Source organism: Polyodon spathula, chromosome 16 (genome assembly GCF_017654505.1).
Source record: "Polyodon spathula isolate WHYD16114869_AA chromosome 16, ASM1765450v1, whole genome shotgun sequence".
In the NCBI taxonomy this organism is placed as follows: Eukaryota; Metazoa; Chordata; class Actinopteri; order Acipenseriformes; family Polyodontidae; genus Polyodon; species Polyodon spathula.
The window spans coordinates 27,087,133-27,102,898 of NC_054549.1; the positions used below are offsets into that span (position 1 = coordinate 27,087,133).

Here is a 15,766-nt window from a genome sequence, read left to right on the forward strand (position 1 = left end):
AAGCGTTTCGGGTGACTGTAATTGGCACACCTTTTGGTCTTGGGGTTTTATGAAGTCTCTGAAACCTCTTGCTTTTTTATTATTCTCTTAAAACATACTCCAAGACATCTTATCAGACAATTAATATACAGTAAGGTATTTCACTTGTATAAAACAGTTTAACGTTAGTGTTACATACCCTAATACCCATATGGTTAGACTCTTTGTTTTTTATTTTATTTTTTTATTTTAATTGTAATTTGGAAAATATGAAATGCAGGAATTGTTTCTAAATAGATCTGTTATGAAAACGAAGTGAACTAGTTTTTCAATTGCTTTCTAATCAGATTTTCTAGAGTTATGCATGTGTGAGAACATATTGAATGGTAGCACCAAATTGCCTCTGCAGTATAACATTATTCAAAGAAATGCAGTGGGAGAGGTGGGGTTACTGAAGTTGCTAAATTCTTTGATAGTGTGCAGATTTGTGTGAAAATGTCTACATGTGTGTGTAATATATATTACTTTACTGAAAATATTTACCTTAACTTTTAAAGTCTAATTTATTTTGGTATTAGTGTCTTGTGTGATCAGACAAGGGGGTGTAAGTGCATGCCCTTTACTGAATGATCATTTCTCCCTAGGATGGTTCCCACATCAGTTGAAAGGCTACGAGAGGGTCAGGGGGTGCTGGAGAGAGTCTTGCGAGGGGGCATGAAGATGGAGCGTGTACTGAAGAGAGTGGAGTCCACTTCAGGAGAGACCAGGGAGAGAGACTCAGGTACTGTATAGTAGTGTGTGGTCAAGGCTCTGAGTGGCTTACGTTTCCACATGGTTATTTACTTTTGGCAGTGACATCTTAGTTCAGCAAAACCCTTATTGTTTTTCTGCCCTCCAAATGCAGTGTTGAAAGTGGAAAGTGCTAAACATACCTAGCACTATATTAAACTTTAACTTGCTTGATTGTACTCTGTTTTTCAGATTTCACAGAGGGGGAAAGTTTAGAAATGCAAGCCATTTCTCGTTCTAGAGGCTCACCTATACACAGCCCCCAAAGATACAGTCATAGTCCCTCACGATACAATCACCAGGTGAGAGGCTGCTGCCACCATTCCTAATCATCCTCAGTGATTTATGACATGTCTGACACTCTCTGCATTCTACTGATGGATTCATTTAGTCTGAATGGTACATACAGGATGTGTAAGTTCTTAAAAGCATTTAGCTGTTCCTGCAGAGGCCGAATATATTTAATCTCTTTTTGAAAAGCAATCCCTTCCCCTTTTTCCTATCTATAGCTGCAGCAAGTTCATTCTGAAGGACACCAACCAGAACCTCAGACTTTCCTACCGGACAGCATGTCTCCATTTAGAGGCCACGGCAGCACGTATAGCTACTCAACACCATCACCTGGACATGGCTACAGGCCCACAACACACACAATGAGCCACGGGGCAGCCCAGAGCCAGCTAGATCCCTCACTTCAGCCTGCATCCTACTCCAGCCCTGTCCATTGTTCCTCCTCCTCCTCTTCCTCCTCCTCTTCCTTGGACTCCTCTATGGTGCACATTGGTGGGAACATCGGACCCTATGGTAGCAGTCAACAGCATTCTGGAAGCAGCATACACTTGTACAGTGGCAGCCATCTAAAGACAAGCCTGCTTTCTAGTCAGTCCATGGCTGTATCTGCTGCCTGCTCGCTTACACCGGGCAACCACAAAACTGTAACAACAGACTCGAGCGTGGTTCTTCCAGCCACCAATGCTGCTTCGGTTAATTTCACCTCTGTTTCACAGAGCTCCAGACTGTCACAATCTGATTTACGAACCTTAAACCCAGTCAGCCCTGGACAAACTGTCCTGCAGTCTGGAACCAGGCTATTGGCAGCAGCAGCAGCCAACTCGCAGCACTACCAACATCGGGGAACAGCATTGAGCCAGTACCAGCATCCACAGATACAAGGCTCCGGAGTGCGGACACAATCGGGAACCTATTAGTTTAAAATAGACATAATCTGTGGGATGTATGGACCAAACACTCATTTGGGATTGGATTTCCACCAGGACCTGTTTTTATACAGACTTTTGCTTCACCAAAGGCATAATAAAAAATGAATGGGCCTTGGTTTTAATTACAGTACGAACAACAACAAAAAAAACTGTATAGAATTTCAAATACCCCTCCCTTTCAAATCCCCCTCCCTGTTCACCTTTAACTCAGATTGACAGATAATGTACAAATAAGAGAAATAGAAAACAAAGTAATACACGTACCTGTTTAGGTACATAAGAAAAAAATAAACAGAAGCAGAAATAATTTGGTTAGGAATCTTATTTGGTTTAACCAAAACATTAGTCAGTTTTGCAGTTTAAAAAAAAAAAAAAATATATATATATATATATATATATATATATATATATATATATATATATATATATATATATATATATATGTGTGGTGTATGTATAAAAAAAAAAAAAAAAAAAAATAACAAACAACCAGAAACAAATCTATATTTGTAGCATCAGATATTAAGACACAGGAATTCAGTGGAGTGAGAAGAGTAACTCGTATAGACGGTCATTCCAGATGATTGCTGGCTTTTTTCTTTTTTTTTTTCACACACGAGTATACTGTAATATTCTGGAGTTAGATTATTTTTTTATTTATCTAATTTTTATTTGTTATAACCGTTCTAGGCTAGCTATAAAGTACTTGACCCATACGGACATTATAATCCACAGTGCTGCAGTGACATTTTTATATTTTCCCCAAGTTCACAGTGTGAGTTCCTCAATCTTTTTGTTATCGATGAGGAATTTGGAAACATTTTTTGTTTTTTAGTGACTGTTACAAACTTTCAGTATAACTGAGTGGGAGAGAGTTGGATTTCTAAGGAAGCTAATTTTCTTTTTGAAACCTGTTAAATTAAGTTGTTGGAATTTAAGGTCATGTGTTTTTTTTTTTTTCCCTCTTTTTCTCCTCCATTCTGTACACAGTTAATTGTAAAAGCAGATAGTTCATTTGGGTTAAATCTCCAGTGTCCCTTTTAAGATGCTGTCTCATTAACTGATTTAAACAGACCAACAAATAAATAAACAAAATTGTTTATAGAGCCTTCACAAAATGTTTGACTTTTGCATCCACCGTACCAGAAAAACTAATTACAATAAATTCAAGTTTATGATCTTGGAAGTGTTGGTATTTGATATTTAATTCTTCCCAACAGTGTAGATGGCATAACAGTTAACACTATCACCTTTTCCAACTCAACACTTTCATCACAACCCTTTGAATGAAAAAACAAATGTTAAAACTGAACACAATCCTCTGAAATACCAAATATCTGCACTTCTTTTTTTTTTTTTTTTGTTTGTACCTGAATGTATATAAGCAGGTGTGCATAAATCGAGTTTACTGTATATCCCATCAGGTTTTCCGTTTTCATTCTGAATGTTCGGAACTCATGAACATGAAATGCATTTAGGCTGAATCTTGCACACTGATTTCCCTGCTTATTGGTGAACTTGCCAGCAGCATTTTGAAAGGGAATACTGCATTTTTAAGTCAATGGTGTTTTTACAGAGAGTTGTAACAATTTAGATTTTCCAAAAATAAGATGTAATTTTTGATAATAAAATACTCATGTTGATAATCAAAAACATTCAGGAGTGCAAATTTTGGAATTGTGTCTTGGAAGTAAAAAAAAATACTAAAATAAAAAAAATATATCTTGTTCCAGTGGAGTAAAACACACATACACCCACTTTTGGTTTCAGGTGTTGGTTAATGAAATTAGTAAATATTGAGAGAATATCCGTGGTAATGTACAGCATGTGTTTCATGACTTTCTGCAAGAAATTATTACCTGGGTATGTCTTTCCAAAGTTGTTATATACAAATATATGGGACATGGAAATTCTTGTGCTTTTTGCAAATGGATGTATTCCATACTGGTGATTAACTGTTCAGCATTTCCTATTACAAGATCCTTTGTAAGTAAATGCTAAACTAGTGGGCTTCTGGAAGAGGTGTTAAATGCAGCTCAGCAATGACTTGAGGTAACATGACAAAATAGTAAGTTGCTTTTCTTTTAAAAATTGTAGACATTCCAATGTTTGAAAAGCAAAAAAACACTGGTTGGTACATCATCTGTGTTTTTGAGAGCTGGACCTGCAGATGATACATGTTTTATAGCTTAAATCTTTCATATCTCTTGCTTTTTACAACTTATTTATTTTTAATTTTTATATAGCTTGTCACTTTTTCCTTCCTTGCTGCGGAAACCTAAATGTTTAATTTACCAAAAGTGGTGCAATGCTTCCCTCTTTACCTGCTGTTTCATTAGCCCATTTCATGAAAGCTCTGTAATGTACCATTGGAATGGTTCAACAGACCTTGTTAGTTACTTTTTTCAGTACCATGTTTTTGGCTGTGTTGGCTTTTCTTCAGCGTTAGCCTGGGCTTTAATACATGCTCCTTATGTTTTGCGTAATCTTGTATCTGGATCACCAAAGGCAGCAGTGGCTGAGATGATGGATTTCATTACATGCGAGATCTGCTGGGTACAAACATTTAAGTCAAGGATGTTTATATAAATATGCTTGTATGTGTCCTGTGGATTTTACACCATCTGTTATTTTTTTTAGTCCTTTTTTTTTTTTTTACTCCAGTGAAAGAGCACTTCTCAAACATTGAGAACCACTGCTATAGAGCTGCTGGAAGCTGCACGGTTGTCGCCAACAGTAAGTTGCTTCTTGGCGCCTCACAGCAATCCTGCAATGTGCTCAATATCCAATTGGACTGGATTAATAATGAATGTAGATGTAATGTCATTACTGTCCAGCTCTGCAGTAGGTTGAGTGGTTGGCTTGCAATACACAGTACACAATTGGCTTGCAAAATATGTTGTAAATCGACATACTTTATTGAATAAAATAAACTCCATTTAAACAAAAGTAAAAATATTACACAGCATACATATTTTGATATGTAAGTAAATTCCAGCAGGGAACTATACTGGTCTTAATTGTACATAAAACAATGTGGGTACAGTTTCCCAAAAAATCTTTTTATCGAAACATTGAGAAAGCAATTCCATTGTATATCCAGGCTCTTTTTAACTTCCACGAGTGCCCAGGGTTTGTCACAAAAAATCTGCTTGTGACCCTCTGACAGTCATAATTATCACAAGTCATTCGGCTCACAATTTATGAACTAAATACACATGTATGAGACAAGGTGTCCTGTACCACTAATTCGTTCCTGATTTGCAAACAGGATACATTAAAGATTAAAGCAAATTATTGGGAAACAGCCCATTTCAAGAGTTTATGATTTTTATGTATACAGTTTTTGCAGACATATTTAAACATTACTATATATTTGCTATATGGAGTTATATTATTGAGCTATACAATTTATATATACATACACAATCCTGTTATTGGTCATAACTAACCATAGTCTGTTTAATGAATAAACTTAAAACCGTTAACTTCCTTGGTTCAAAGGCAGTGTTGTCAGGCTGTTAGCATAACACAAATAATATCAATAATAACTTGCTGAGGATTTTGTAAATAGATTTACACTTTAAAAATCATAAGATTACACAGTAAGATTACCAAGTCTCATACAAAGGAAGACCTACACACCCTAGTTTTTAGGGACAGTCCCTGGTTTTCTTTACATATCTTTTTAAAATATAGTATTTAGCTGCCCATTAATAAACACGTTAAAATAGCTCAGATGATACTGTTTGCAACTGAAGCAGGGTTTCAGGATTATACTGGTTTTCTTGCAATTTCAGTCACGGTGTATCTTAGTTGCAGTGAAACAGCCAAGTTTATTCAATGTTTTTTTGTTTTGTTTTTTTAATTTATGGTTCTGTCTTTTTATAATATTTTACCTTTTACTGCAGCGCCACCTGTTGTAGGCTGATTTCACTCCTGCAGCACAAAGTTTTTGTACTATGTGGCATTGCAATAGAAAATTATATATAGTGTTTCCAGAATAATGAAAATGTGCCCGCACCAAAGATGCCTCAGTTCAGCAGTGTTCTGGAATCTGAACACTGCATGGATGTTGACTGATGGGTTGAAATCCCACTTCACCCGATCCAGCTGTAGGCCCGGCACTCCTTCTCCGGGTTTTCCCGGTAAACGATCCGGTATCCGCAGTCTACTGGGATTCGCATGCATTTCTTAGGCCAAGAGGTGGGCTTCATCGGGCTACACAGAGAAAGGTTGTTACTAGTGTTGCAGTGCAAATCCAAATCAAAATATCACCTAAATGAAATTATTCAGCAACGTCACTTAATGTTGCCTGTTTTCTCTTATCTTAGCAATAAGCTAATTGCATTAGTCTGGGGTAACTTTGTTCCTTGCTATGTCCGGGATAGTAATGAAAGGTATCCCTGGTAATGTATGAGAAGCAAGCTTGGTTCAAAATATGAAATATCAAGTAAAATATGTTTTGAATAAACCCTTGTAAGAAGAAGCCGTATTACAATAGGCAACTACTTGCTTTTACCTTCGATCCCTGCCTTGATATGAAGGCAAATACAAGTCTGGAGTCTGATCTGGGATAACACCGACCAATAGAAAAGTGACAGTTGACCTCAGAAACTGGTAGTTGATTAATCATACACTTCACTTTCAAAGCAGCAGCTGCATAGTGATGTTTTTCTGTGTTTAAACTGTATACTAGTACCAAACTAGCACTGTCGGTATTTGAATTGGGCCGTTTGAGTTAAATAGAAAGTAATTGTGAAATGTGCGGTTACGACCTCAATCCATTACATTTGAGAATGATTTCCATTACATGAGAGTAGATGTTGAACTTCATGCTCTCGCCAAGATAAGCACCAACTAAGACATAGCTTTGCAGTAAACTAATGTGATCCATCAGCATCTCCATCCATTTGCATTGTTTTCCATCTGATGATGTAGATATCCTTCTGTCTGGTGTTGATTGCTGAAGTGTAATGCTGGGTCCAGGGATTAGCTCATTTTGCCTCCCCAGCACATCAGCACACACAACGGCTGCAATGCTGGCTCCGGGGATCAACCCAGTGCAGTCTCCCCAGCGCATCAGCATGACAACCGTCTGGATTGAGCTAAGTAGGGTATATCTCTGGGGTTTTCGAGTGGGCACCTTCCATCCTCGGTGTTTCATTGACTAGCCCATGACGCCTCAAGAGGGCTCAACAGTGCTTGTGGCGTCCCAGCATCACCCCCCTCCATCCCCCACTCAGCTCAGCCCAGCTTACTTACCTGTACATCAGCGCTGCTTTCTTTCTATTGTGCTTGAGATTCCCATCCAGAATCTTTCTGTCTCAACCACAGCCAGTTGCTGTTCCTTTCTGCTGCTTCAGATAAGTTCTTCACTGTGCGACGCAACTCTTGGCCACTGAACCCGACGTCTCTGAGAAACTGTGCCACAAATCCTCGACAACCCACCTCCACTGTTTAAACTCAAACTCTCCATCCTCGCTGTTCCGCTTCAGCAGCTAGTTGAGCATACCGAAGTTTCTTCCTCTCATATGCCTCATCCACAGCATCTTCCCATGGCACCAGATGAACAAGGCGTGCTGATCCAGACCATAAGATAATGTCTGGTCGAAGGTTAGTGGTGGCAATCTCAGGTGGAAAAATAAGCCGTTGACCAACATCTGCCAGCATCTTCCAGTCTCTAGCAGCTTCCAGTTGTCCTGAGCGAGGCTTGATTTTAATAGCAGTTTTAAAATGCAGCGCACAGAGTGTTGCAGAACTGCACTTGCACATGATCTAATACGTTTATTTTATTTTTATCTTGACTATTTCACTCTGGTTCATAAGTAGTCACGCTACCCCGAATGTGATATATTATCATAAATCTCCAGAGGCTTCTGATTCTGAGCACAGTGGCTATTAGTCATTTATAGAAAATTCTTTCTAACCTTCTAACAAAGCTCTTAATAGCTGCCCTTGCTTCAGGGACCCTAATACCATTGTTTTGGGGGTTAGTTACAGCTTTTTTTTTTATTTGTATTGTTTTATTCAGGATATGCCAATTTATTTATTTTCTAATACAATAGTTTCTGCTGCTGTTGTTTTGAGGTACCTAATCACTTTCTGTGTTTTGTTGGTAAATTTCTTTCCTGCAGTGTGACCTACAGCACAGGAAATGATCATATACCCGAAAGTTTTTGTACCATGTGGCATTGCATTCCCAGTTCTCATCATTTGGTGGTGCATGGAGCTAATGGAAAAGAGAGCCTTAGTTCTCACTCCTTTTGAAAGGAATTTAAGGGATACAGATCTGCAATGGAATTGGTTTCTTAACTTGATTTCCTGTGTTCGAAAATCTCCCCTGAGCACATTACGTTCAATTGAAGGCAACAACTATACATCACTGCTGTTCTCAAACACACTCAAGGGTGTGCCGGTAAACTTACGTGAAGCAGGTGAAGCCCATCTCGTGGCAGTAGCACTTGTCACAGCCGTTTGTGAACGTCTGTCCTACTTTGAAGAGCTTATCCTTGTTCTTGCATTTGCCTAGCAGTTACAAAAGAGAAAATGGGCAGTTCCTGCATAAAACAGTGTCACAAGGCATGAATTTAAACCCAATTAAGCGCTTAGGGCAGTAAGAACCAGATGAAGACAAATGTGCTTGCAATATCTAGCCTTAAACACCAGACGGCACACTACTTCTTGTCAGAATACAAGATCATAAGTCTGAGTTGATCGATGATGAAAACCCAGTGTTTTAGCATTATCTACAAATTCCCAATTTAGAAAAGGAAAAACAAAAATTTAAATTTTACTGCTGTACTTTTTTTTTTTTTTTTTTTTTACCTGTGAATTTGGGGTAACATTTTGCCCAAATTCAAGTGGGGGAGGTGCATATCTATCTCGCTGACTACAAAAAAGTATACCCCAATATATGGAATGTGCATTTATTTATTCTTTAAAGGCAGTATTATCTGCTATATTTGCAATATATATATATATATATTTTCATGTTTATCAAATCTTACTAGGTGCAATTTTGCTCAAAAGATCATTTTTTCTTTGTTTGCATCTATTTTTATGTGAGTGCCATCTTTAAATAATATCATATTTTAATATCTGTCACATCTCGGAATGCTGACACAAGATACTGGCATTATTTAAAGATAATAAGACTATTAAAATCTGCCTTACAATGATTAAAATAAACATGAAAAATGTTAGCAGTAGGCAAGTTTATTCCTGCCACCATCCATGGTATTAAAGGTAAAAACTTCTATTGTAAATACATATTACATTTTCGGTTGTCATTTGTAGGCAAAATTCCCATTTTATATATCATTTATACAGAATTGTTACTTCTGCTTTAGTTTCTTTGTATAATTAGACTCTGTGTATAGAGAATCGTTCTTACCTGAATGATGGTAAATGGCTGCTTCACTGGAACTCGGGATGAGGGTAAGTAACAGGCAGACAGCCCACAGCATGGACAACCAGCACCAGAGACACCTCACATGAGCCATGGAGAACCAGAGAGAGAGAGACCAGCAAAAATAAAGTAGAATTAAAAAAAAAAAAAAAAAAAAAAAAAAAAAAAAAAAGAGGCTTTAAAATAATTTTAAAAAAAGTCTAATTTCTTCAAAGGATAGTTCAAAAGCTATTCAAACTGTCAAGTATCTCTGTAGAGCTGCAGCTAGGGAACTTATCTATTTAAAGTTCTGAACTCTTTTGCTCAATCTCCTGGTCAAGCTTGTCTCTAAACAACAAGTGAGCACAGCTCTGAATTTATACCCTGTCCACACCTGGGTTTGGCAGGTAAGAGACAAAATCTGGTTCAGATTAGAAAGTGAACTAATTCTGCCTCGTTTTCCTGTTATTTTCTCTATTTCTTTTTTTCCAGGGCGCTGCAATTTCAGTAGTACCTTCCCTCCCTCTCTCCTCCCCCACCTACTGCACTCTGCAAGCAGGACACAACTTTCTTTAATTTTGTTGTTGTTGTTGTGTTTAGGGTTGTGGAAAAGAAGGAATGTCAGCTATTTCCCCGTTCCATGTTTCTCACAAGGCCTGGCAATCCAGCATTGTGGTCTCCATGGTGACTTGTCAGTTCAAGGGATAAAGATTGAACTGTTTAACTAGTTATGGAAATCAACCCTTTTTGTTTTTATATGTGGTCTCTTTGTGATAATATAACCAAGTTTAATTATTATTTTTTGCCAGGTGTTCATTTATGCTTAATTATAATGAGATTAAAATATTTTCTGCCTAAAGGGGGTGTGGAACAGGGAAGCAAGCTGTGGATTATAAACCATTGACTCAGAGGGTTGTGGTGTGCTTGCGTTAGTTGTATATCTGTCTGTCTGTTGCTTGTTTATCTAGCTGCTGAATAAATGCCTGGCTCTTTCAGCAGGACAGAAAGCTTGTTAGTAGTTTAGTATAGAACAGTGGAGTTGGCTGCCTCAAAATAACTGTCTATTTAACTTATAAAAATAATACTGAAAAAATTCCCTCGCGAGTATAAACAGTCCTAAAAGACCACTTCAGATCTGTGCAGCCGGAAGAGAACGATGACTGATGTGGGAAGATGGCAGTTACAGATGACTGTGATATCTGAGAGGCATCCATCAATATGCACAGTATCCCACTGAACGCAGGATGTGTTTTCACCAAGTTCCTAATGAAGTGGATCCTACATTTACAAGCAAACTTCAATATAAGGGATGTGGGTAAGGGCAAGGCAACAAGGAACAATAATTAAGGTACAGTGGACTTGGCAACCCCAGCCTCCGGCCCACCTTGTTCTCTCCCATACACATACACATACAAACCTTCCCCTGGCTAAGGAACCCAGACATTCCTGCTTCTGCCACAGCAATGGCTATCCAGTACGAAACATTCCCCTGAAAACCCAGGCAGACGAAAAATAAACGCAGTGCAGCCAGTGAAACCCACAGCGATTCCAAACATCCAGCTCCAAAACGGCAGCCTCGGCCCAATGGTTAGTGAAAGTATTTGTCCTCCCTGCTGCCCTCGGCGCACATGAAAAGGACACCTTGAAACCTGCTTCAAAAATGTAAAACGACGGTGAAACTATTTCTCTGTGTTTTTCCTCATTCTGGTTAGCAAGATGAACACACATCATTTAAACGGGTCTGTACACCTAAGATATGACAAAAATGCACTCCGGCCTTGTGGAATGTATGAGATCTTTTGAGAAAGATTTTGTAAAGCGTTCTAGACATCATTTGATATGCTTTTGAAAGCCCTGTTAAGCTGAACAAGATGAAAAGGGCTTTATGTTGTAAGAATTGCATTAAAATACAAAAATGAACTGTCTGAGTTTTTAGAATGGATTTGAGACTTTTAGCTTCCTGTTTAGCTGCAGGTTAGTGCTAACCAAGGCTAAAAAAATGTTTAATCTGGCATTCAACATTGTTACTTCGCCCCCTGACAGAGGGTTTTCAGATACAACACTTTTAATTCAATTGACCACTGTCTCAAGTCAGTCGTCTAGCTGCAGTGAGACCACGTGGCCTACCACGCAGGAAGCAGCAGTAAAAGCTGGAATTATTATGCATTGATCCAGAATCCTAGTAGCAACTATCATTCTCCATGTACTGACTGTGCATCCCTATATCTTACAATAAAAACAATTCAGAAAGCTTAATTTAATTCTTTAAAAACTTACACTCAGTAACGAAAGTGCGCTAGGAGTCTATTTGTCTTCACACCAAAGGAAAATCACTTAACTAACAAATTAACAGTTAGTAACCCCAGTGGTAGTTTATCTGTAAAAATAAATAAATAAAACCACACACATACTAAAAATAATGTGAAGGCAAATACTATAAACTGTTATCTGCATTACATGTCTCAGTTCTTTACTTCCTTTATAAACATACCTGCTCTTACTTGGACCAGGTCACGTGGGGTCAGTTTTGTTCATTTTATAGCAACAAAACGTTCTTTCCCTGGTAGCAGCATACACTGCCCGCAAAACAACTGCACAGCTGCATCACATTCATAGTTTTGTACTTGTATTATTTTCATTAACTCTCTCCTTACAAAGGAATCAAGGATTGAGTATTAAGTGGGCACCTATAGCAGTTAGGAGCAGCTTAATTCATTTATGTGGTTTTTTGATAGTTTTATAATTTTATAATGGTTTTATTCCTTTCATTATAAATAGTAACAAACATTCCATCTTCTTGCTTTGGAATCTGACGTCATCCAGAACTATAAAAAACTGCTTGTGGTAAATTCAGAAATATGAATAGAAATGTCATCAACTGAGACATTTAAGAAAACTACTGTCATTGAAAAATCTTCTGTTGTGGGAACCTGCCACAGTTAATACGAACAATCTGAGTTTGAATCAGGGGGATCAGGTGGTCTTTCTACTAACATTTCAGAAAGTAATTGACTTTCTCTTCTCTTCTACTCAGACACCCACCCCCCCCCCCCCCCCCCCCCCCCCTACCCCCCCCCCCCCCCCCCCCCCCCCCCCCCCCCCCCCCCCCCCCCCCCCCCCATTCCTTCAAGAGTCTGGATCGTTTCTACCAAGGAGCAGCAGAATGAACACCTTTGAGCACTGTGCTGAGCAGGAATGTTTACAATGTGCTCCATAGGCCCTCAGTCTGACCACAAGCAGAAAAGGAAACACGTATAATGAGATTTCACTAGTCAAGGCCTGTGATGGTTTATAAGCATGAGAAAGAAATTAACCATCTCAGCTGGACATTTTGCAATTGCTTTGACCTCATTCAGTACTAAATACCAAAAACACAACTATAACGAATTAAATAGTTGACGTTTTCTTTTACAAAAAAAAGATATAACTGGTCTGCTGGTCACTATTCCTAGACTGCACTACCTCTGCCGTTTTTGGATATTATTTCTCTCTATCTATAGATGATGAGAGTTTAAAAGAAAGGTGGCAAGGCCTGAGAACAACACTGTATAGATTCTAATACTGAGGCTGCTAATATATACATACGCTATAAAGAATGACTTGTTTAACACCTTCCTCAGTCAGCAAGGAAAGGGGATGTGGTCTTCATTTGAAAGCAGTGCTTTAAAGATTGAATAGGTACAAAATGTGTCTGTCATTGTTTAGTTTCATGATGCTGTTTTTGTCTTTTTTTAAAATGATTAATTGTGTTTCCCAGTGCAATGTTTATGGATTTTTATGGGAAGTTAAAGGAGGGAAACAAGCTTATATCTTTCTTGATTGACTTACTGCTTGTACTTATGGTATCGTGATAGGAGGGTACATTGCTGCTCCAGTAACGTTAATTATCCCATGCAAATGGGATAGAGTGGAGGCTGTTGTAGACAGTGCATAGGTATGTATGTCACACTTGACATATTTGTAGGTTATTTTTTTTACCGCACAACACCACAATAATAACTCCTCTGTTGTTGAATGGCCCTGTGATTTTAATACCTGGTTTCTATATGCCACCACTGGAAACGGACCACTGTTTTGAAGTGAAGGCCCGGTGAGCGCAGGCCGCCTTGATGGTTTATGTAGGCTACCACTGTGGTATTGTCCATCTGGACCAGCACACACCTTTGGCCCCGTCACTCTGATGGAGGAAGTGGCATTGTGACAGAGTGGAAGCCTACCTGTAAACAGTGTTAGGTTTGGCTGTGAAGGTATAAATAAAGATGTATTATTTTGTATTTAAGTTTGGCAGGGATGGGGTTAATTCCACCCCTGCCAAACCCATGTGTGGAATGTGCCTGGGTCTTCATTGAATAATTCATCATCAATCAAGTCCCAGCTACATGGTATTAAAAGAAGCCAAACCCTGTGCTTAGGAGAGATGGTTCAGTGAAGGTGAATGCCCAGTTTGAGCAAGGAGGGGTGTGGCTCTGTTTTAGTGAAGGTGACTGCTCAGGCTAAAGTGTGTTTATTTTAGTTTTTTGTAAATAAACGTGTGCCTCCATGCTTTATCTGCAGCTCTCTGTTTCTGAGTCTCCCTCCTGCTGGTAAGCAGCCTTGCCAGTGGCACTATCCTACCACAGGGCATGAAGAGGGTACACATCCATTTACTGGCGTATGAGACGATACATATTGTGAAGTTAACTCTTTTCCAATTATAAGCCTAGTCAAGCTTACAATTAATGAGCAGCTTATAATTAACACATATTACTGAACATAAATGCTATCTATGAATATGTTTTGATGTAGTTTTCACTTTTCAGCATCTGAAATTGAGGCTGCCTAGTAAGAAAACTCCACAGTAAACTATATTAAATGATGCTGCAGCTAAGTGAAAGGCCCTGTGTTCTGTAAAATTGGTGGAAGGGTCTGCCTGTTGTAAAGCCTGTCTTGAGAACTGCATGGAGCCTTGCGCCACAGTGTTGACAAGGTCACAGTGTAAGAGGTGGTTCAATATTACACATTAGGATGGGGGTCAGGATGGGGTCATCCTAAGTTAACTCAGATGCTCCATAAAACTGAGCCACCAGCGCTACTCAGAGCTGGTGTGGGTATGTCAAACTGCAGTTTTCCAAGATAAATTTCAGGGAGACAGACGTGAACCAGATGAGCTGACACACAAACCACAAATCGACGTGCAAATTACTGGCCAAAGTCCACGGCCAACTGTTATGACTGGAAGGGGGTCTTTCCCAGATGGTACATCAAATTTATGTCTAGCTAGCCTGAGCTCATTCATAATCATCCACCAAGAACCAGCTGCTGCTTTGCCCCGCTTGTTTGCTAACACTTTATGAAAGGTACTGTGAGTTTTGTAAAACCAGACACCCATGTGAAAACAAAAACGGGAGGAAGCGATACTGTAAACACACAGTGGTGGCTAACAACTTTGCTTTTGAAGGAAAATGATAATATATAATTAGTCTAGGGAGGAAATTATCCCCAAATGCAAAACAACTCTCCTCTGCAAACACGGCTGTAGATGCAGATAGGCACACAGTTAGTGGACAGATCCACTGGCATAAACTGTAAGCTGTGAATTCTCATTGACCATAGTGGAAAATAAGATGAGGATGTCAATAGTCTGCTGTGAAAGGGCAGCACTCCATCTAATACTCCACCTCTCAAAGACACTTCCAAAACGGTGACCGAATGTCTCAATGGTTGACAGACTATTCTGTAGTTTTGTATCATTCATAACTGTGAAAGGTGGAGGGTTATTTTTCTGTGTGACATCATATGAGTGGATCAAGCTTCCACTTCCAGATCTAAAAGACAAGTTAACGTGGCTAACAAAACATAGTAAGGGAGTGGTGGCAACCAAGCTCAGGGCTGCACAGTCAGAGCCAGTGACAGGAGCAGGGGGGCGTGGCCCCAGGACTGTGGACTGGGTGTGTGAATTCTTATTTTTTGTGTTATCTCTGTATCAGTATTGGTGCGTTTCCTGAGCTTAATTTAGATAAATGTATTACTTTTATTATGTGATGTATTATTGTTCACAACACAGTCCTCCTGAGCTGTATATAAAGAGTGGGGGCCTGGTTGGGGTTGTAGTGTGTCGTCGGTTCCTGGCCTGTGTGTATTGTGAATAAAAGTGCCTGTTCATTTTACAAGCTGACTCCTCGTTCCCTTTCAATTGAATGACAACCATTACCGAATGGGAAAGAGCCTCTCTGACCATCAATCTCTGAGCATATATAAAAAAGATGCCCTATCAGGGCCCTGCTGTGAGGAGTAAGTCCCTCCCACCTCCTGTTGAAGAGGGACGTCCTCACAATAGCACTTCACCATTTTCTCTCTCACTTCACTGAGACGGGTCACAGATTGCTTAGTGCTTTATTGTCCAAATTTG

The 15,766-nt window shown here is 39.1% G+C and overlaps 2 protein-coding genes across 6 annotated transcripts in view; one reads left to right on the top strand and one right to left on the bottom strand.

The window, feature by feature from the left end:
* The window catches only part of LOC121328624 (histone-lysine N-methyltransferase SETD5-like), a 28,628-nt gene extending 26,284 nt beyond the window's left edge, over positions 1-2,344 (top strand). For all 5 annotated transcript variants that reach the window (XM_041273470.1, XM_041273472.1, XM_041273471.1 and 2 more), the window contains 3 exons: positions 624-760; positions 961-1,070; positions 1,278-2,344. In XM_041273470.1, the coding sequence (XP_041129404.1) occupies positions 624-760; positions 961-1,070; positions 1,278-1,976 (946 nt within the window). In that variant the 3' untranslated portion in view covers positions 1,977-2,344. The remainder of the gene's footprint in view (positions 1-623; positions 761-960; positions 1,071-1,277) is intronic.
* Positions 2,345-2,953: 609 nt separating this feature from the next.
* Positions 2,954-9,555, bottom strand: LOC121329403 (beta-microseminoprotein-like). Its single transcript, XM_041275003.1, has 3 exons — positions 9,385-9,555; positions 8,417-8,516; positions 2,954-6,209 (listed from the first exon to the last, which is right to left on the bottom strand). The coding sequence occupies exons 1-3, from the start codon at positions 9,491-9,493 to the stop codon at positions 6,089-6,091; spliced, it is 330 nt and encodes a 109-aa protein (XP_041130937.1). The 5' UTR covers positions 9,494-9,555; the 3' UTR covers positions 2,954-6,088.
* Positions 9,556-15,766: the final 6,211 nt, after the last annotated feature.